The sequence below is a fragment of the Chroicocephalus ridibundus genome, chromosome 1, assembly GCF_963924245.1.
Source record: "Chroicocephalus ridibundus chromosome 1, bChrRid1.1, whole genome shotgun sequence".
NCBI lineage: Eukaryota > Metazoa > Chordata > Aves > Charadriiformes > Laridae > Chroicocephalus > Chroicocephalus ridibundus.
The window spans coordinates 182,680,602-182,703,720 of record NC_086284.1 but is presented as its reverse complement, the minus strand read 5'-3'; the positions used below and the strand labels follow the sequence as shown (position 1 = coordinate 182,703,720).

The 23,119-nt window shown below is 40.9% G+C and overlaps 1 protein-coding gene across 12 annotated transcripts in view; it reads right to left on the bottom strand.

Moving 5' to 3' along the window:
* Positions 1 to 129: 129 nt before the first annotated feature.
* Positions 130 to 23,119, bottom strand: part of GRIP1 (glutamate receptor interacting protein 1) — a 336,350-nt gene continuing 313,360 nt past the window's right edge. For 8 of the 12 annotated variants that reach the window (XM_063323006.1, XM_063323011.1, XM_063323003.1 and 5 more), the window contains 9 exons: positions 22,042 to 22,181; positions 21,671 to 21,859; positions 17,258 to 17,411; positions 15,298 to 15,498; positions 12,797 to 12,908; positions 12,606 to 12,650; positions 9,911 to 10,144; positions 2,654 to 2,800; positions 130 to 1,599 (listed from right to left, as the gene is read on the bottom strand). In XM_063323006.1, the coding sequence (XP_063179076.1) occupies positions 1,363 to 1,599; positions 2,654 to 2,800; positions 9,911 to 10,144; positions 12,606 to 12,650; positions 12,797 to 12,908; positions 15,298 to 15,498; positions 17,258 to 17,411; positions 21,671 to 21,859; positions 22,042 to 22,181 (1,459 nt within the window). In that variant the 3' untranslated portion in view covers positions 130 to 1,362. The remainder of the gene's footprint in view (positions 1,600 to 2,653; positions 2,801 to 9,910; positions 10,145 to 12,605; positions 12,651 to 12,796; positions 12,909 to 15,297; positions 15,499 to 17,257; positions 17,412 to 21,670; positions 21,860 to 22,041; positions 22,182 to 23,119) is intronic. The other 4 variants (XM_063323005.1, XM_063323014.1, XM_063323015.1 and 1 more) reach the window with 2 other exon arrangements.

Genomic DNA, 23,119 nt, shown 5'->3' with positions numbered 1-23,119 from the left:
GTGACTCATGAACATTTTTTTTATTTTATTTTTTTTACATGATTCAGCATTGAATGTCATTCTGACCTTTCTGGCAGTGCCGAAATAGAAATCCGAGCTACTTGTGTGTGCAGGGCAGGTGAGCTTGGTCATGTACTGGAAACAGCGACAGGGATACAGTTAAACAGTTTAAATTGACCAGAAACAACTCTGTAAGGTGATTGCTTAGATATCGAGACTCTACAAATGTACAAATCCAGTATCTTTATATTCACCAATAACAATAATTACCAATAACAACTTGAATACCGGAATAAACCAAAGCAGCTGCTGGTGAGCATATAAAGCAACTGGCAGTATTTTATTGCTTGAGGGGAGAGGAGAGAATTTGTGTGATGTGTTTGTAAAATATATTTACAATTTTAAATTCTAAAAATGGGTTGCAGGGGGAATGTTTTATCATAAAGAAGGCTGAAAACAAAGCCTATTAAATGGGACTTTTGTCCCTTCAAGAAATTGTTTGACTTAAAAAGCTTATGTGTGACAGTACATGTTTACAGGTTTATGGGTCATTAAAGAGCTTTTGTATCAATCTTCTACTGACATAGTTTAAAAAAAAGCCATTTTCTTTTAAAATGTTTCTAATTTGTCTGAACTCATTTCAGTTTTACTCTTGTCAGTAATCCTCCACTAAAAAAAGTCTGCTTAAAAATCCCCACAGGTTGCAAGACATACCCTTTAATATTTCATTGCGTAGGGAATAACGTATGTTCTAACAAAATTTACTGAAGCGGGGGAGTAACGTTCACCCCATCCTGCAGCTTCCTCCAACCATTTTGTTAAAACATCTAAACCCTCCTTTGTCTGAAGAGCACACGCTTCCTCCCAGCAGAATAAAGGTCCCCAAAAATCACAGATCTAGCCATGTCACAAGAAAACCCGGTGCGGCATTCCATTCTTCCTTGTTCCTTTCTGATAAGATGGTTTTAAAAACCACGTAACCTGGACGCCACTGTTAGCAGAGGTTAATTCTGTGCTTTTCCCTCAAACAGCAGCTGCTGAGGAAGGGAGAAGAACATTTAAATCATGTTTAAAACATCTCCCCAGTTTCTTATTGGCGGGTGGAGGGAGGGAAAGGGCCCTTACCACTTTTCTTACTGTTGCTAATGCTAGATTGTTTAGAATGGAATGACTCGACTTAATAAAGAATTAAACTTTTTCAAAAGTAATCGTGAATTAATATAAGCCTCGAGACAGAAAGACTGACCTCCTGTGCTTTTTAGCGCTATACAGCGTCTGAGCCTCAATCTCAGAGAAAGCTTAAAGGGATTTAGCACCATAATTGTCTTTTGTTACTGAATGTCCCACCAAAAGGCTGTTCTGCTATAATGTATTTGTAGGATCCCGTGTCTCCGTATTAACATTAGCGTGTCCGCTCTGTTGAAGGAAGGCGTTACTCTGGTCACTCCACTCCCCGCCCGCTGAAGTCTGTTGTTCTGAGCTTCCTTTCTGAGATGCCAGCGGGTTTCTGCTAATCACCAGTTCCAGCTTATTGCCAGATTCTGCGATGAGGGGCACAACCAGACAGCAGTCAAAGTCTCTGGTGCGAACGTGGTTTACCTGAACCATTAGAAGATAGATTTTTGTTACCGTTTTAGGAAAAAAAGAAACGAGATCACAAGAGAAACAGATTTATCCTTGAGACTATGGAACCTGACTTAAATGTTGCAGGCAGAGAATCGCCTAATACAAGACTATGTAACCCTGGCATCTGGTCTGAAGACACCAGTAAGTTTTCTACTCGCCCTTTAACAGAATGTAGCTAAAGTGGGCATAATTGCACTGGTGATAGCTGTTGGGCAGTTGTCACAATGCGCGCTCCATAAATGACATTTAACAGCACATAGTTATTCTTTCATAGTGTTCGTTAATTTAAATACAATAGATCACATCCAAAATTTCAATTCAGTTCAGGTCATCTCTGTCTTTTATTAATATCTAAATTGTTTTATTAGGCTACTTGGCAAATCAGTTTTTCTGTCACGATCCAACTCGTCACTCTGGGAAGTGTGGTGCTCAGTGGGAATTACATTATTACAACTGCGTCGATCAAAAACTTGGACTAAGCACAGAAACAATTCTCAAGTTTCTATCAAGAACAGCAAAAATGATAAACCTGTCTGGAAATGCCTCAGGAAATTCCATCTTTCCACTGAGCATCTGTATGTCTCCTTTGGAGTTCTGAACTACCTAACATTCTGAAATAATCGGTTTCTTTAAATATGATTTTACAGAAAAATCTGGCCTTAGTGCCACTGCATAAAAGCCCAAGTCACCATGAAGTGCTGCCCTTTCTTCCTGAGGGGTCTCAGTGATTTACATGGCCAGTGGCACGGAGCAATTACAGTCATTTGTCCTTCCTGTCCCCCTACACGCATCCTTTCCCAGCAGAAATAGAAAAGACGAGTACTGCTCATAATTTAAACTATAATAAGCAATGTAGATAATAAATTGTTCCGAGTGAGTGATGTAAACACTTTATGCAATTCTACAGTCAGGTCTGTGTACACAGCTACACAACCGCCCTGCTGTGTGGTCACGAATCTTTTTACAAAGTAAAATAAAATACGTCATTGCCCGTCATGCTAAAGCAGTGTGTGGCCAGAAACATTACCTGTAGAAGTCTATCATATGGTTTTAAACCTCCCAGATCGCCAGGGCCAGCTGGTCGAATATTTTTAACATACACGCCTTTTTCCAGTAAACCATCTGAGACGCTGAACCCAAAATCTTCTCCATCAGAGTCCTTGTACAAAGTTACCTGCGGAGGTGATGCGACAGGATGAGAAGGCAAAAAAAAGGTATTTGTCCACATTTCTACAAGCACTAGGCAGGCTTTCTTCCTAGTGTGTTTTGGGTTTTGGTTTTTTTTTTGTTTTGTTTCACATTGGAGAGCTCACTTACCTATTCTTTGGTACTTACAGCATTATATGAGAGTTGTCCCCATTTTGACATTATATTAATATTCTCAGAAACCGCCTTATTCTTCTGTAATAAGCAGCCCTCTTCACTTCTGCTTGTCAGCTGGGAATTTGTAGGTTTTAGCCCACCTTTTGTGGTGTCATTTTTTTTTTCAGTCTTTTAGTTTTTTCCTACCCTGTTCTCTAGTTGCCAGGATCCAAGTACAGGCATCCAACTGATCATCCAGTTAAGTTTAGGTTTGCATCAGGGATGAAGACCCGGCCTCAACCACTCAATAGCTGTCGTGTCTTCCAAGACTTCCCTAGAGCATAAACACCGCTGGCCCCTTAAGCCCTACCCAGCCTGGTTTTGGCCAGGCAACGGTCCACCCTGGAAGGCCTCATCTCAAAAAAGTGCTCAGTATGAGAGTTATAATGCAATCTTTTAAGAGTATGAATAAGGCTCCTTCAGCAAGAGCTTGCAGGCAGCATTCTTACAGTCACATAGCCAAGAGACAGTTACTCAAAAGCAGGAAATAGGGGTTAATAAAACTGTTAGGAGAAGGTTTTTCAGGTGTTCAGAGAACAAGTCGCAGGGAGTTTTGTGAATCTGTTATTAGAAAAGGATTCAGACTTTTTTGTAGGTATGTGGTCTGCTTAGGGTTTTTTTTTTATTTCTGCCAGGTGTTTTGGTTTTTTTTCCTTGTTTCTTTCTCACATCAGGAGTGCAGACCTAGGCAAGTAAATTGTGTGAGTCAATGGTGTGACATCTGACTGACACACCGATGATGGCACAAAATGTGTGTGCAGATACAGTCACAGTCAAAATCGGGCTTTTACTGCTATAGTTTTTTTTCACTTTGGGTTCAAAATAGATTCAAAATGTACCCTGGCTAATAAAACGACATTAAGAGTGCTCTGTAATTTTCTAATGGCTGGATATCAGCAATGCTCCATATGCTGCTATCCTCGTGTGTGCCAGCCTGAATTCCTTTCTAGTGTTTCTGAATCACAGAATCAGTCAAACTGGAGGGGACTTTGGGAAGTCTCTAGTCCCATCTCCTGCTCAAGGCAGGGCCAAGACCAAATTCTGATGGGGCTGCCGAGGACTTGGTCAGTATTTCACAGAAGAACGCCGCCAAGGCACAGCAGTGCTGGGGCACAGCGCTGGCGGCTGCTGCCTTCGGAAAGCTTCTGAGATCCTGCCTTTACTGCCGTTGTGAAAAAGTAAGCAAGGACAGAGAAGGTTGTCTCAAAACAGGAGTGAAGGATTTGGTCACATCAACAGAGAGCACAGATAGTTGGGGTTTTTTTGCCCGCTCTCTGCAGTTTTCTTGAATTTACTTGGCTTTAGTGGTGTATCAACAGTGCTTTAACCAGAATGAAAGACTCACTGCTGAGTTTGGTAGCTCTCCTGGGCAACAGCTGAGAGAAGTAAGATGTAACGCCAGCTGCTGCAGCATTAGCACTGTTTTATCCGTAGACGTGGATGATGCATCGCTGGGCTGCTGTGAAAACATTTCTGTCTCATGACGGGGTAAGCACAAACACCCACACGCAGTATTTGTCCCCTGCTTTACACCAGTTCCTCCTCTTCTGTTGTTTTTCTCCCTCTGCACAGCACAGCAGAACAGAAAGCCGCACCTAAAGTCCCATTAACTAAGTTGAAGCCTTTCCCCCTTCCAGTGACATTTTTGGGCACGAGCTCTCATTTTAAACTTCCCAGGGGCTGCTGTGTTTAAAGTCTTTGCCTTCTTTTCTCCCACCTTCCCCCAAAGTCCCTGCTTGCTGAACCTGTCATTACTTCCTCCACCTCAGCGTGGATTTTACGAGTCAATGGGCATTTCAGCTACTGAAAAAGCTATCTATCTGCAAACTCAAAATAAGTCATCATAGAACCATTTTAATTTGTATCAACAGCTGATACACCAGCAGGACTCTGGGAAACTTGTAATAGTTTGTTATCATCAGAAGCTTTTGTTTGTGATACCATAGCATGTCTAACTTGGCTTTGATCTGAAGTATGTCTGAAGCTGCTACGAAAGTGCTATAAGACTACTATTCTACAAGACTAAAAAATAAAGGAAGGAGATATATGTTATTGACAGATTTGTGTGCGTTTCCTGGCAAGAACAGAAAGTAATTAGCACTGTCCCAAGACACAAATTCTCCTCAAATGAGATGATAACTTTTCTACGCCACCACAAAGGATAGAAGTGCTTCAAGTTAACTGCTTCTTAAAGAAGCCTTGAAAAGGAAATGTAAAAATGTGATACAGTGCCTAAGAGAAGACTTACTTAAAATACTATGTGCTACTCCAGCACAGATGGCACAATTTTTAAAAGGAACTTCCCCTTTCCACTTTTTCTTCTCCCTTTCCCCTTCCTCTTCCTTGAGGCACTGGAGTTAAGCGGAGCTGGATCCAACCTCAGATGAACTACAAAAACACACGAAATGGGACTCGCTGAAGTCATCTAAACAGTATTCTTGCCCTAAGGCAGGATCAACTGCATCTAACCCATTTCTGAGATATGTTTATCTGTCCTGCTTTCTAAAATCTCCAGTGATGGAGGCTCCACCGTCTATTAAAGCAATCCCTTCCAGTGCTTCACAGGTTTTCCCCATGTCTAAACTAAATCGCCCTTGCTGAGAGCTAACCCTGCTGCTATCCACGGAGAACCAAATCACTTTATTCTCCCCTTCTCTGCAGCGATGTGAAACAAGGACTGTTTTTCTCCGGACTCCGTTCAGAAGGTTAACATCCTTCTTTAATTTTCAGACCCCAAACTGGACACTCTGTTTCAGTCAAGATCTTATCAAAGCCAAGCTCGAGTAGAGAATAGTTCTGCATGTACTACAGATGGTGGGCCCATGTGCATGGTCTCGGACAGTGCTGCTTTTTTCCTAATTTTTAGTGAGTGGTCTATTAGCAAACAAAATACATACAAATTCTGTTCTACAGATCAAAGGAAGTGCCATTCCACATTAGCTGACCTTATCTTGTGTCTTGTCTATAATAACACCCGGGGAATGCACATGCTACTTCATGCCCAGCTTGTGAGTCAAAAAACGGAGCGTTGCAAACGATAAGGGACATGACAGAGGAGTTTTGCTGTGAAAGTGAGAACCTGTGTTTGCAGGGCAGTGGGAAATACTGGAAAGTGGGAAATGGAGGGAGGCAGAAATTGAGAATGATCATCTAAAGTCTTTTATTCCTCCCCCCTTCTTGTTCAGGTTGCATTTTCCTTATTTATATGGACTGAGCACTCTGAGAGGGAATTAATCACTACCCTGCCATCAGAACTTTTATGTACAAAAATATTTTCTCATTTCTCTGGTTCTTCAGATCTACAGATCATAAAAGATTTTAAAAACCTGCTTCCCTTATGACTGTCTTCTCTTGACTTTTGGTTTATTTAGCAGGAGCTTGGAAATGACAGAAAATCATTCACTTAAGAGATGAGGTTGTGATTTAACGTTGCTGCGTGTTTGACAGCTGTCACATTTTCTAGGGGCAAGTCATCTGCAGAGAACCTTCTGTATTATAGGTTGTAATTTTGGGGCTACTTCTTTTTAGGGCAGTGTATATTCTTAAAAGGGAATCTCAGAGTAAAATCCCTGCTGTTCGAAATACCCAGATTTTTACTTCGTAATGGGTATGGGCAAAGCACACAGGTTTCGCATCTTCACTTGCCAGTAGCGCAGCCCGGGCTGAAGGGTGTGAGACTGCAGGCAATTCATGCAACACCTGAATCATGCCCTTCTATCTGTACTTCTGATCACAACTCTTTGGAAGGTTTGATCTCAATAGCAAAACCTCCATTATGGGCAATTTGTTAGACTTTTAAATTTACATCAGGAGCCTAAGGGAAAAAGAAAGCTGAAATGGAAATTTAATTCATATTTCATAAGCAATTAAATAGTTACAAATTTTAAACAGAGGCTTACGAATTTTAAGTCTGTTTCTATGCCTCTCCTCCCTCTCAAATCTATGGGAAAATGCTTAATTTAAATTCATACATCTTGCACAGATCAGCTATTGAGGTTTTTTAACCGACTGTAATTTTAGGTTAATGACTACTTGCAATAATAATATTGAAAAATTATCTCATGTCTAGTGCATATTTTTGCTCTCAGAGGAATGTGTGCTCTATGAAACTTTTAAAAAATGGTCCGCTATGATTTTTAGGAAAATATTAATCTATATGCTTACCTAGGTAGATAAAATCAATTAAAAGCATTAATTAAATTTAGGTACTGACACAGCAATATGCTATCCAGTTAAATTGAATGTTTCTTATTAATCCATCTAGAACAAATGTTTGAAGAGATCTGTATGACACTTATCTCAATCGCAGCTTCCTCAGGACAAAGACAGTTCAAGTACACGTTTAGTGAATGTAACGCAGTGAAGTAAGAAAGAGCAGTGAGGAATTCAGGTTAAATGCTGCAAAGATTGCAGCGTTCAGCAAAATAATCCTCAGGGCTGCGTTACCTTTCTGACAGGTGTATATCTGCGAAGGACAAGCTAGCAATGCCTTCTGCTCACCGTGCTGTTCCGTTAGCCTTATCTGTGTTTGTAGCCTGAGCAGTTTTTATCCAGTCTTACGCTCTCTTACCCTATACATTCGGAGTGGCTATCGATGCCTTTCATTTTTATGTATGGCTTTTTCTTTGATAGAATCATATATTCTTGCTCTCACAATCAGATTATGAAAAACCAGTGGCTCATAGACCTTAGCTAGCCCGTTTTCTGCAATCAGACTTAAAGTATGAACTCTGATCTATGGGGCACGTAGGCTCTGCCTTAACAGGCATGCAGGCTCATCGCAGAGGCAGTGAAGTTAACTTGACATGCTTGAACGTCTCGCTAAGGTAAGTCTTAGTCAAGCTATGTCTTAGCTTGTGTTTTAAAGACTGTTTATACCATCACAGTTTTCCACAAGAGTTCTTACTTCATTGCTTGTCCCATCAGTGGCCCAGCTGATTGAGACATTTGCCTGCAGAGGGCAGAGCACATTTGCCAGCAAGATCTGTTATGAAAAATACTTAAATCAAGGCATTTCTCTGGCAGTGAGGTGAAGTAATTCCTGTGGCATTGCAGCTCTTTTGGATAATTATCATTGGACAAGCTGTCCATGAGAAATAGCAACTGAACAGGTTATTGGTGTTAAACGAGACGTCTAATACAAAAATGAAGGAGGAGAGAGAAAGTAACAGGCACATTGCTACACAAGAACCAGTACGAAAACTAACAAATAAGAACTTGTTAGGATGGGCATGAATATGAAAGCAGCCCAGGATGCCTGGGTTAACCTGCTTGTGTGATCATAGGGCTACAAGCCCACTTTGGTGAATCAGACCGTAAGATCCACTCACTGGTTTCTGTTTTTCTTAAATGATTCTAAGGATTTGGAAAATCCTTGGTGCAGGTTCAACTTTTAGATTTTTGGAAAGGAAATGAGTCTTTTCTGGGTGACAGAACAGGCAGTATTAGCAAACTCAACATCACTTCATCAGACAGGGGAAAAGTGGGCATATTGTCTGAACAAAAACTGGAAATTACTAAAACAGAAGGTCACAGCAATCTTAAAAAATCCGACAACTGAAGAGAGAGAAACCCAAGGTCAGGGTATTTTTTACTGCCCAGGACTCTTAAGAGCTAACAGCTATCTTAGAATACTGACTCATTAACAGAAATCTGACGACTCCTTTCCAGGAAAGGATTTATTTTATCAATCATGAAAGGCTGGTTTTATAATCCATGGCAGAAAACTCTGCCTTTGCTGAATGTGAGCACACCATGAAATGCCTACCAGCGTAGTTTTGTTTTATATCTCACATTCCCTCGCCACTCAGGAAAACTCAGTTAGTTACTGAGCACAGTAACTAACTCCATTAATCACTTCAAGCTGGAAATAGGAATAGCTTAAAACTATCACAACTTATCCTATTGATTGTTTACAGTGGCAATGGATTAATTTTCCATATATAAGACCCACTCTTTACTACCTTCTACAAACATTCATTTAGCCCATACTCAGTGAGTCCTCACCTCAGTGAACAAAACTGAACGAACTACAAACAAAACTTAGTGAAATCCACAGGGACTTGAAACCAAAGCAACTCTCTTGAGACTGACAACACGTGACCTCCTAATGAAACTTCTCCGTGCTTCTGCCTCCTCTCTGGGAAGATCTCAGACCTTTAGGAGGAAGACACATGCAGGAGATGGGATGCTCATTCCCATCAAGGAGAACAGCATTATAATGTCCCCCGAAGTTTTGGAAACTGATTGCTCTTAATGGCCTCGCTGGACTTGAAAGTGAAACCAGCAGGATGTTTGCTGTGCACATCTAAACATACTTTATCCAGGACTTCCTTGGGGGTGCAGAGCCACCTTCATATCACCAGGTGATTTCAACAGTCTTCAGGAGTGAAAAGTTGCATAGACTGAAGTTTATTTACCCTTTTTAGAGCAAAGGAATTATAAAGAGAAGAGAAGCAGCAGCTACTTTGAAATAACATTCTGTATTATGTACAACAATTCTCACGTATTTGATTCAAAATGAGTGTTAATTTGAAAAAGGACCAATGGGAGCCTAAAACCCTCCTGAGTAATTTCCTAAAGAAATGTATTTTCTAGAAATTAAACTTTGCTTTCTTAATGAACACATTTTGCAGAGATGAGTTATTGGTATTGTCAATTCAAATTACCAGTGGATGCTCCTTGCAAAAGAGCAGTCCCTTTTGAGGATTTATTGTAAAACGAAACAGGAGACAAGGATGCATCTTATTTGTTTGTTTCCCCCACAAGGATATATCATTAATGTGTTTGTAAGAACTAATATGCATGGCCTCCAAATTACATCTGCGGAGTCATTATAAAAAGTGCTTACTGTATTGCCATATAATTAGGTTCCCTATGCTGAATATATTATTTCAAAGCTGTCAGAAGAAAAATTACAGACCTTGTGTAACTCCACAGGAGTTGGTGACATGATTTCTTTCATTTCTTGCTTAATTTTTCTCAGAACCATGGATTTTCTCCCCACATCTGACGGCAATGTGTTGCTACGAGTAGCTTGACTGTAATGTGGCCTTACAGTACTTCTTTCCTGGAAGCTGGCTTGTCTTCCCAGCTGGCTACGAGGTTGTGGGTTTTCATGATTCAAACTCATTGTACTTCCTGACATAATTGTGGCCTAGAGCATTAATGAACAGGTTAATTTTTAACACAGAATGTGGGTTAAGTAAGTGGTTAATTCATAGCAGTAGGAAAAACATCTCTATTCTTTGTTAAAACACAATGACTCAGGGCACAGCAAAAGGCAAGAGGATAGATGTTCAATCTGCTTGCAAGTCACTACAAAATAAAGGACCACAACAAAACACAACAACAGAACCCTATAGGCAAAAGTTTTCAGATGGCATTTCAAACTAAAATACTGAGCACTAGAATGGCTATGCTTGTAAGCTAGTCCCCTGGCAGACTGAAGAGTGTGCAGTATAATTGCTTACTTTAAAAATATTTTACACGTAACGAAAACAACATTTAAGTGGCGGCATAATTGCATTTGTCGGAACTGGACATACAGGAAGGCATTTACAATTCAGACTGCGTGTGCAAGGTAACAAAAATGTGAGTCAGCAGAATGTGTCGGCAGCTCTAGAGTCAGCGCTGGCAGAGAGCGTGCCTGGATACTCTCCCGGGCCGGGAAGGCTCAGTGCAGGTTAGCTCACTGCCTGGAAAGAACTTTTGCGTAACGGACATATTGCAAGAGTACCTGCCTCAGCTTAGCACTAACACTTCCGAGGCACAAGCCCCTGGCCCACTGCTGCTTTTAATCTCAGTAAAAGCCAGCCTTTTATGTTAGATGCAGGAATACATGGAGGGTGAAATCTTGAAAGACGATGACGGGAGTCATTTCGTCCACTGGGCGGAACGGACTGACATGAAAAGCAGCCACACACAGCAAGGAGCCTCCTCCCTTGTGAGAGACTTTCTGCTCCGGGTAACGGGAGGCAAACGCACTTTGGCGCAGCCACGGTACAGAGACGCCACTGCTGGGAGAGGGTACGCTGAATTCCCTGCTTACTCCGCCTGGTGCCACTGGACAAGTGAAAAGGGAAATCAAAAGGCCATAACCTGAACTCTGACTGGGAAAGGATGCAGGCAGCCTTCTTGAAAATGTGTAGTAAAAATGAAGGGGGAAAACTAAGGGGAAAACAGGCAAATAACCGTTTGCTTCTGACTCTGGTGAGCATGTCTGTCGCCCTTCTTTCTCCCAGCTCCAGCACTACTTTCACTACGAGATCATATATTGTAGCCTTAACAGTCTCTCTTGTGCTCAGTAATGACTGATATTACTGCCTGATGGAGCAAAAGCATCCAGAGGACTTGGCAAACAACAGTTTTCTTTGCTCTTTGGCTGAGAACCTTGAAATGAAAAACGATAAGGAGTCCTTGACTACGCAATGGCACTTCATAAAATAGAGGCATCGCCGTTCTCAGCACCCTGTCATACTGAATGAGTCTTGCTTTCATTTCAGAGCTGTGGGTTGTGCAACAAGGCGATGCTATAAATGATACAGCACCTACAGTTCTGAATTTCACTTTTATGAAAGGCTGAGGAAAATTCAACGTGTGGAAGTAACTGAATTCTGGTCAGCACGAATGATCTATTTCCATTTTGAAATGATCTATTTCCATATCCTTTTATTGTGCTCTGAATATTGAAAATTGCAAGAGAAGCCTGCGGTGCTGAACCATATCTAACTATGGAATTAAACCAGTATAACATTTTCTCCTACATTTCTCTAGTTTGCAATAACAAATACATGAGAATCACTTTTGCTATCCATACATGCAATACAAAAACCGTAAATCTGAGGAAGTAAATTAATCTGAACTGAAAAACTTTCACCCAGTTATGCCATTCACATTCCTCCTGGCTGCTAAAGGACTTTATATAACATAAAAATGAAAATGAGATTCTGCCAGTTTTGCAGCTCCAGGAATTTAAAAGAACATAAAAGAAAATATTTTAGGACCTTTCATTCCGTAGCTTTAAGTGGCAGTATAATCTTAATTGTTCTGATTAGACAACTTAGAGAAAAGGTGATTAGAAAAATAAAGACTCGAAGTTACTCTCTCTCTGTTCCCTTCCCCCTCTGCCCCCCTTACAATCTCACTCGAAGCATGGTTAGATTTGCAATTAACTTCAGGATGAAATGTGAAAATTTGTTACGTAGTGAAGAAATGGCTATATAACGAACATTTCTCACGTTGGCAGCTTTTTTTGCAGAGTGGTAAGATTACAGGTAAACATTTTGAAAAGCTGATTTTCTTTTATGTTCATCTTAATCAAATTAAGTTTCAATTTAAAAGGCAACCTACGACATGCTAAGAAAAGCTGCATAAAGCGTCTGTCAGAGAATGGGATGCGTTGCTGCAGGAAGGTTATGCCCGCTTAAGAAGTTCTGCGCCATTTGCTGCCTGTGCAGGCAGCACCAATGGTTATGCACAGCAGAAGCTGCAAGTCAAAGCTCTGGGGTGAACACGTTTGTAGAATTTTGGTTGCATTGTACAAAAGAAAACAGCTCTGGTTAGGGGCGGGGGAGGCAGCTGCACAAGCAAAAAATATAAAAGTAAAGGGTAGGTACCAAGAGTGTCATGTTTCTCAAACACAGACGCCTGTCAGCCTTGTCCTGTGGAGAGGGGTTAAAGCTTTTAAATGAATTGGTGTGATTAGTGCAACTTAAAAGAAAAGAAAGGAGAAAATAAAATGAAAGTAAACCAAACCAAAACCATTATATTTCTCTATAATTGGAAAGAAAGGTTAAAATTGTTCTACCTCTAGTTCCCTCAGAATTCCTGACTGGCCACAGGTCTCTAAATCCTCCAGAGCCTGAGACCAGAAATTTTCCTCCTGGTCAGCCTCGGTGTTATCATGGGTACCTGCGAAGCTAGATTTACAATGAGAGGTTAAGAAAACGTGGACTTTTTTCCCCTCGAAAAAGATATTTTACACATGTGCGTTGCCACAGATTGCAACTTGAATGACAGAACGTTACAGTAGGTAGGCAGGAGAGTGGGGAAGAGTTGCTGATCAGGAGAGGCTGGATGAACATGCAGAGCACATGACAGACAAGTCTTCTCATAACCTGGCAGTCGCTAGCAGCTGGCAGGATCTGAGCAGCCAGTTACTCAGTAAGGAGATAAATGGATTCCAAGAACAATTCAATACACATTTTTACTGGATTGAAACTGGGACCTCCCTATGAAAATTAATGAATCAACCAGTAGCTGTGTGCAGAACTGCTCCGTGCAACGTATATTTGCAATAAAACCTTTCAACCTCACGGACTTCTCCTGGGGAATCGGAAAAGTGCCCTCAATTTTTGCAAACAGCATTTTGCAGAAGAGGGATGGTGGTGTTTTCTACCTGATCCCTTCAGCCTAAGCTCCGTTTATCATTATCAATTTAAGCCCACCTGACTGCTGTCGTATAAACTGCTCCAGTCATTTCATACACAAACACAGGGAAACTCGGGGATGCAACTGTCTTGCATGGAGACTTAGGTCTCTGCTGTTTCTTAAACACACTGAAGCCTCATTACTAGCACTCCTGAGCAGGACATTGGTGACAGCGATGCTTAGGGAAGTCGCCCAGCAAGAGAGGTCTGATCAAAAATGCCAACTCTGGACTGCAGCAACACAGCCCAAAGCAACACCGTGACAGTGTATGTGTGTGAGGGGAGGAAGCAGGAGTTTTCTGCTGTCTTAGCAAGGGCAATCGGCTCCATGATGGTTCACACAAGCATCAGAGCTGCTGCACGGCAGGGGGCTGATTATGTGAAAGGCACAGGGGAAAGATGAGGAAGGAAAGAATGAGAGTTCGCCCTTTTGGTGGCAGCAAGCTGTTACTTTGGAGCAGCTGCCCATGGACTGCCACTAGTGGTGCTTAACAGCACATAAACAGAGCAAACACTATTATGGAAGCATCTGAGGCCTCGCTTGACAAACAATGTATTACTGTGAATAGCGTGAATGTAACACTGTTAACAGAATAGCTTTTAAATAGGAGAATTGCCCAGCACAACGGACGACAGCTCGAATGCTTCAAACACATGATACTCTGCCTCAGAGATGCTTTTTTACAGTTAGGATCAGTCAAGCAGACAATGGTCAGCCATTTCAATCTCTTATTGCAATGATTCTCCATCTAGCATCAGTGTCTCTTCTAAGATATTGCAATAGGTACAGCAATGGTGGGAATACCTACTCAGATCACAGATGCAATTCCTCCCAGGCAAGATAAGAAAGTATTTAAAACATGATTTTAGAAAGATCCATGACTTCTGAAATTAGCTCCTTCTTGTTTTAACAGCCAATGTTGAACACAGACTAACTTATTCATTACAATACTTTTCTTTATATTGCATACTGATATTATAATATAAAATGGAATTGAGTTAATAAACGGGATTATTTGAGGCAATTGCCTGCGACAGCAAAGACTGGATTTCCTAGAACTGGAGGTGAATTTATTTTCTGACTTCTGTGAAATCTGAAATCACGATGCCTATACGTCTAGACCTCTTTTTAGCTGAAACAATTCCTTTTTCTGCCCTCACCTCCTCTTTTGCCTTTTCTCCTAGTCTTGTCTCCTGGTGTGTGAAATGCTCAACTTTCGCATCTCCATTACAGCCACATGAATAAACTGATTTGTAGCTGAGCTACTGTACCAGAAAAAACAGGTACCAAAATAGTTTTGCATCTCTACGGCTTCTTTTTCTGAAACCTGAGAGATTGATTTTATGTCATGTGAAATATTGTTTGACCTATAATGAATATATTTGGTTTTCTGACACTTATTCAAAGAGCCATCAGAAATTTAGATGCATAAAAACGCTGAAGGAGAGGTAGTGGGTCAGATATGAAGAACCAGGTGCCTATGATTTGGTTCTTATTGCCATATAAGAGACAAAATAATTTTATTTTTTTTTTTAAATTCAGGAGGTGATAGGATGTTCTAGGATCTGGCAGGCTCATCCCTTCAAGTATTGTTTTAACGTGCAAAAAATTTCCCTGGAGCAGGAACTATAACAGACTTGTCCTACCTGCCAGTGATAGGTAGACACCAGGCTACAGAGTGGTTTAAGCTCTCTGGTTTTTCATTCACTTGCCAACCGAAATTTCATTGTCACTCAACAGCACGTTAATGATGTGTTTTCTGCTTTTACCTTGTTTTCCTCCTTTTTCTCATTTCAACTGTTTTTCCTTTCTTCACCACCCCCACCCCCCGCCCCAGCCCAGCTCAATCTCACTCCTGTGCACTCTTTGTTCACCTACCTGGAAGTATTCCACTCTTCCAGCTGTCCCCCACCTTTCCTTTGCCCACCAGAGGCACCTTTCCACATCTTGTTCTCTTTCTTCATGCTCCTGATGCTCTCTCCCCCCAGTCTCTCTACAGAAGTTTGCTTTAAATGGCTTTCTTGATTCTCTTCCAGTGTCTCAGTCTCCTTCTGCTGCCACATATTCTTGGAAGCTGTGCTACACAAAATAAAGATAAGAAAAAATTACTTTTTAGTGTTATAGAAGACGACAAGTTGCTTAGCTAGAGGCAGAGAAGAGGTGGTTTTCTGGGGATCCCTTAACAGGCTGGAAGAACGGATACGCCCTTCTCAGATACTCCAGCACTCGGTATAGGAACACCATCAGGTATGGCATAATCCATTTTACAGAGACAGGGTTAAAAAAAATCATTATTTTAATTCGTGCCATATATCTCAGGTGTAAGTCACATTGACATGTAGAACAAGGCTCTTTAATGTGCATACTTTCTGTTGAATAGTGCTTGACAATGGTAGCAGAATGCATGCTTTTCATTTAGAAGATTCTGTATTTTACAGTCCAGCTTCCTGAGTCACTGCTCATCAACCTTTTCAGCCTGTGACTTAGGTAACTGCAAAACAGTAGGTGTTCTGGAATCTATGGATGCATCTCATCTGAGAAGCAAAATATGGGCTTTAACTGTGGATAAAGATGCTGCTATTACATTAAAGATATTAACTTACCAAGAATATGAAGAAAACTATGGTCATTTCCTTTATTAAATATTGTCCACGATGCCTATGAAAACTTCTACTATGCTTCTGGCCAGTAGGGAGCAAAGGAGCTGGATACGAACTGAGAACTCACACTTGCCCAGACCTTAGCTATCATCTTGCCAGACTCATCTCCAGACAAAATGCCACTGGGCAATCTGCTGCATCAGAGGGTTTGTCATTCAGATTCTGAAAAGCAGCACTGGCATCTAAGCTTTGCCTTGATTTGTATTTCAAAGGTAACAGGCTGGACCTTATGGATATACTTCTCTAGTATGTTTATACAGGAACCAGAAAGGGTTTATTTAGTGCTAAACCTGAACTTCTCACAGACTGGGATTTCAGGCTCATTGTGCAGCTACACCAAGAAACTGTATTTCTAACGGAGGACATGCATGTCTGCAAGTCCTGAGGATGGGTACAAAGAGCACTAGAAATCTTTCTGTGTTGTCTGTCTTCCTGTGTCAGAGGAAGAACTGTTCTTTGGTAGGAATTACCCAAGTCTCTGCAGTGATTCCACTGCCAGATGCACCCTTAGAATAGAGAATAAGAAACTTCTGTGTCTTTCACTATCTCCAAGCATTGTCAACTAAGCATTTTTCCCCAGAAAGTTCTTTTGCCTGCAGAGAAAGTCACTGAAAAGGAGATTTACTTCTCAGAAGAAGAGGAATGAATGCATAGAAAACTACAATAGCTTTGGACAAGACATTTCTACCTGGATCACTTCGTTCTCCTACTGAATCACTGCAGATGTCTCAAGCATTTATGGAAGAAGACTGTAATTTCTCCTTCTTTGCCCAAACCAAAACGAAGAGTTTTCATGAAAGAGAAAAGATTAACATGCCAGTTGTCTTTAGATACTTTATTTGTAGGTTTATTTTTGCAGAAGTTTTTTTTTTTGAAGATTACCAGGGGAATGCCCTAATTTTTTTGTTTGTTTATTCTTAAGAGATAAACGCTGTGCGTTTTTTTGTCTGAAGTAACTCAAAATAAATATATGTCTTGGTTTTGGCATCATAATCTTCCACAAATGTCACTAATCTACCCTAATAAGTTCCATGAAGTATAAATACTATATCTCATATTTAAAGGAAGAGCTGCTATAGCTGCATTAGAAAAACATAATTTCATTGCAGACAGTAAGTGTTCATTTTGGAGGCACTGAGGCAGCTGCAAATCAAACAGAAACACCTATGGGAACTTACCTGCTTGCTGTAGGTCGGTCCCATTCGTCATCACTCAGCCCTGTATCATGAAATGGGTGGTTTCGTGGTTTGCTTGGAGGGGACAAACTAGTCTGTTTAGGACTCCTCCATTCATAGGCATTGAAGTTGTATCCTGAAGCCTGATAGCTGTGTCCTAAAAAAGATGAATTATATATTTAGGGCGGTGTATATGTTTTAATGACAGAAAAGCACATCTCTGAAGCTGGGTCCTCTAAAACCTGGATGTGGACTCATGGTTGCTACCTTGTTTTTGCAGTAGTAGTCAGATCATTTATGACCTAAATTATGCCTGGAATTAGGTGCGCTTTAGAGCTTCTCCTATGAAAGTCCATTGAAAGCAAAATCTGAAATATACCTAACACTGTTCTCTTACTGTTTATGTCTTGGCTGCTTCTGATGTTTTAGACACCTTCACAATTGATCAGCTTCCAATTTGACATCATACACTGAATACTAGTGAACAAATCACGTGTGTTATGGATGTGTTAAATATGTGTTAACGTGGTCATGTGCAACATGCCCAAAATTAAACCTAAGCTATTAAGAAAACTGTGCTTCAGACCTATTGAAAAAAGAGTTTGCAAGGATGCATGAAAAAATCACATCAACTTGATGTTTGAGATGACTAGCAAGAAAGTTTTTTCTTCCTCCTGGTAACTTTCTCAAATTTGGAAGCAATGCAGCCAAGAATTGGAGACATATTAGCGTCAATTATACTACCAAGCTGTAGAATGGCAACCTAGATGCAAAAGTTGGCATGGTGTAGAGGCTCTCGAGTGACCATTAACTGGAGTAATGCCAGAAGAGGAAGGAGAGCAGCTGTCTCAGCACCGCTGAGGCAAGGCCTCGTTAATACAAATGCAGGACTGTGCTGTCCTAGCCCTGCACTGCCCTGCATAAGGCCAACGTGAGAATCTCTGTACTTGTGCCCCTTTGTGGAAGGGGAACTTGCACTTAGCAGAGACACTGCTTTTTGCTAGGGCTCCAAAAGCTGAGAAGAGGCCCGTCTCACAATGGGCACACGTGCCCAGGACCAATATACACCCTTGGAAAGCTCACCTCTGAAAGTCATTTATCTATCAGCCATTTCCAAATATCTCAAAGCTGTGTAAATGGCATCAGATGGCCTTTATGATGGCCTTTATATCTGAAGAATTTACTTCTGTGTGCTTTTATCATACAAGCAATGTTGGTATTAATTCAATAGTATTTCTTTAACTGAATTCAGTGTAATTTTAATTCCCAGTAGGAACCAGACAGTCTGGCTTCCAAGTGATGTATCAAGAAGAACACATGGCTTGTCTTGTCACAAGCTGATGCTGATCTGGTAAGCAAAATCCATTATGGTAGAGCTGCTATATATATATTTAATCTTGACATATTCCTTTTCTAGCTCTGTACTTGGTGTTTTCTGATGTGCATATTGGATTAGGATGTTCTATTTTGTGGATGACTAACAAATATCACTGCTGTCACCTCTCTAAAGAGGGCAATTTGCTTCCATAAATCAGTCTAGACCTGTCTCCCTCAAATCCCATGTAACTAGAGAGTTGTGTGCATTTTCCACCTAATTGGCAGACATTAACACACCCCCAGATTCTAGGAAGGGTTTTGGTTGCGAAAATGTGACTGCTGTGTGGGGAAGGCTCCAGATTAGTAATACAGACACATTAGACAAAGGTACAAAATGGGGTATTAATTCAAGGAGAGAAAAGACTGCTCACCAGCATTAAATTAGTAACTAATAGGATAAAGCATTATCTGGTGCTCCAGAAACATTCCCCAAACTCCTCAATTTGCTTAGCCTGTGCTTATGCCAAGAAAGGTTTGGAGAGAAGCCAAACTCAACTTGACAGGTCAAGACAGAATGAACTTTTAATAAAAATGTGGGTCACATTAGTACCACAGCAAGGGACAAGGCGCAAATCTGATTACACTCAGGCTGTTTAGCAGAAGTGCCATGTATACAACTAAGTCTGGGCTGATTTTTTCAAGAGAGTTAGAAAAAAAATCTGCTTTGAGATACTGGTTTAATTTTGGCATGGCATCCGAATCATCAGGACTTTGGAAAGCAGTCTGGGCCTCAATCCTTTCCATAGTTGAACAATTTGCTCCAAATACAATCAATTCACCCAGCAAATGAGTACTATCATTTTGGCACTTTTTCAGCAATACTTCTCTTTAGAACATAAAAATCACAGAATCATAGAACCATAGGGTTGGCAGGGACCTCTGGAGATCATCTAGTCCAACCCCCCTGCCAGAGCAGGGTCACCTAGAGCAGGTTGCACAGGAACGCGTCCAGGTGGGTTTTGAATGTCTCCAGAGTTGGAGACTCCACCACCTCTCTGGGCAGCCTGTGCCAGTGCTCTGCCACCCTCAAAGTAAAGAAGTTCCTCCTCAAGTTTAGGTGGAACTTCCTATGCTCAAGTTTGTGCCCATTTACATCTTGTCCTGTCCCCGGGCACCACTGAAAAGATCCTGGCCCCATCCTCCTGACACCCACCCTTTAAGTATTTATAAGTGTTGATAAGATCCTGCCTCAGCTGTCTTTTTTCCAGACTGAAGAGACCCAAATTCCTCAGCCTTTCTTCGTAAGAGAGGTGTTCGAGTCCCCTAATCATCTTGGTAGCTCTCTGCTGCACCCTCTCCAGCAGTTCCCTGTCCCCCTTGAACCGGGGAGCCCAGAACTGGACACAGTACTCCAGATGTGGCCTCACCAAGGCAGAGTAGAGGGGGAGGATGACCTCCCTCGACCTGCTGGCCACACTCTTCTTGATGCACCCCAGGATGCCATTGGCCTTCTTGGCCACAAGGGCACATTGTTGGCTCATGGTCATCCTGTTGTCCACTAGGACTCCCAGGTCTCTTTCAGCTGAGCTGCTCTCCAGCAGGTCAGCCCCCAACCTGTACTGGTGCATGGGGTTATTCCTCCCCGGGTGCAGCACCCTACACTTGCTCTTGTTGAATTTCATATCATAATCATATCAGAAGAAAATCTAATGTGATTTATTTTGATGAACTGACCAAACCAGTTAAAAACAGAAAAGGGGACAAATTCATCCCAACTCTAACTCCAGTGAAATACAAATTATACAGGGGTAATATAGCCCAATACATCGAGTACTAAATAAAACATTATATATAACAGTAAATTAAAAGTAAAATGTAGAAAACAGGAATTATAATTAAATGTATTGAGACTGTCTTGTTCAAAGCAAGTTGATGACAAATATATGCAGTAAGGCTAAGAAATACTTAAAAATTAAAGGACAGAAAAAACATGGCCACTAGTAGTGACATCAGCTACTTCTTGATCTCAGGTAGCTCAGCAGGTTTCAAAGGAAACATTCTGCTTTCCAGAAGCAACCACCGGTGTTATCATTGAGCAGGCACATTAGAGAATAGCAACGTAAGTAATCAGCACAGAACTTCAGTCTATACGGGAAATCTGCTGGGCAGAGCTCAGTTTCAGTTCTCTGTGTGAGGGTACAAAACAGCTGTCCATGAGCTACTACCAGTGCTCCTGGAAAGCAACAGAAAGCAACAGAAAAATAAAATTGAAAGAATGTGTGCAACCAGAGCGAACGAGAAAAAATTATTTGAGGCAAGGATCTACCTGTCCGGATATATGCCAGGTAGTGGGAATACCTGCTTTACTATGGAAATAAAGATTTTAAAGAGAGTCAAATAAAACACTGAAGCTGTGTGGAAGTTATTTTTCATGTTATCTAGAATAACACAAGATGTCTGTATCTCTCTCTGCCTAAATAAATGTGTCTTACAAATTAAAAGGAGATTATTTGAAAATCCTATATAAACCAATAGTCAAACATAAATAGAGAATTTAGTGTTAAGGAAAATCATGTCTTTAAATAGAATGACTGTTTTTGAGAGCTGAACGTTAGATGTTAATTCTGCAAGAATGAAGAAGAAGCAAAAGATTTACAAATCATAAGCAATGCCTAACGTTCCCCCTTCAGCAGTTTATAATAAATCTGCCGTAAGTTAAAAATTACTGTATATGGGCATCAAATTCATGAACATCTTCAGTGTGTTCTGTGCCTTGCATTGATCTGTATTTGAAGGATAAACTCATTTAGTTGTGGATGAGCTATGGAGCGGGCTATTCAGATGTCAGTAAAGCTAACAAAAGTCTTTTAATTTATTGATAAATGCTTCGTAACACATCATGTTGTCATGAAAGAATGAATCTGAGGCCAGCCAAGTGTAAGAAATCATGCTGCCTGGCGGGGTGTGTGGTCATAATGAGACACTGGCAAAGTACAAGGTTTAAAGTTGGTACAGATAAAGTTCTCTTTAAGGCAAAGGAAGGTCAACCATGAAGGCGATAATTCCTACTTTAAATGTCGATTGCATTCTTGATAGTACCTTGATTTCCAAAGCTGGTATCAATACCAGAGCCATCCCACGACTCTACTGCGCTGTCAACACTTGGGACTGTAGTGGAATAGATGTCTGAGAGTTTGCCAGATTTCTGTGCAGCAGAGGTTTCATCTTCAGCATCACTGAGTTCGCTTATGTGGCCCACAGGGACAGAAAATTTCTTGGGACTGGTAGCTGAATAGGATTATAAAAAAAAAAAAAAAAGGGTGGTGGTGGTCATTGCTTTACTGCATTTCTGAGAACATGCTTTTTACTACTGACATTACGTTTTTCCAGGGATGGCCTAAATGCTTGTTAATCTGTAACAACACACGCTTTTAAAGACCACTGATGCTACTAGCCCTGGCCATACTCACCATCTGTCTGCTTCTTGATTTTCAAGGTGACAGTTTCTCCTGCCATCTGTAATAAATGAATGGCTTCACTCAAAGGCTTTCCTTTCAGACTGCTACTGTTTATTGCTAGGATTCTGTCTCCTATGTGAATTGCCCCAGTCCTACATTAACAGAGAAAAGTAAAACATTGAGAAGAGAGTATAAAAAGCAACAAAGGCAATTTCTTTGCATATTTGGAGCATGAAAGTCTGATTTTCCTTTCTTTCGTTTTTTCAGCTGTGTTGCAGAATACTTCTTTTGTTAGAAATGCTTAAAGCAAGTCACCTTTGTTGTAGTGACAATAGCAGAGCTAAGGCATGAAGATGTGGATTTCTGTGTTACTGTGGTAGTTGAGTTAATCACCACTGAATGATATTGTTTGCAGCCCATCTGTTTAAGAGCAATCTCAGACAGCTCAGTAAGTTCTGAAAGGAGTCAGATTTCTAGAAGTCGTCACAACATAACACATAATGGCACTGTGAGCAAGTAACCAACTATTTCACCAACGTGGCTTTCAGGATGGATCATATCAAGAGATGAAAATAAATTCTCTTTGTGTAAACACACTGTTCTGGCTGTGCACAGTATCATGTTTTGTGTGCTGGAAGTTCTCTCTGAAAGGTACCGATTGCAATGACTCCACCTATCTTAGAAATGACAGGCGATAGAAAACCGTAGCACTTTCATTGTTCGCTATCCATCACTTACCATGAGGAGCATTTCGGCTCCTTGGGTAACACTCGCTATTGTGTATGTAAGTGCACAAACAGATGCAGTATGTGTGTGTGCTAAGTTCAGATAATCTTAGACACATGAAGTGCTTTCCCTACCTATTGTACTATACAAGGCTTTTAAAAGGATGATAAAATGTTCTGGTGACTGAGTGGTTCGATTGACTAGTCTTTCCTAGGTGATTTACAATAAGGACCACAATCCTCTGCTTTGTCTTGTATAGTATGTGCAAGAACATCCTGTTAAGATATTGCTCATGCTCCTGAACTTGACAATGATCAAAAAACAGCAGGAAAAAGATGATAAACTCAGATTTGGAGAATTATAA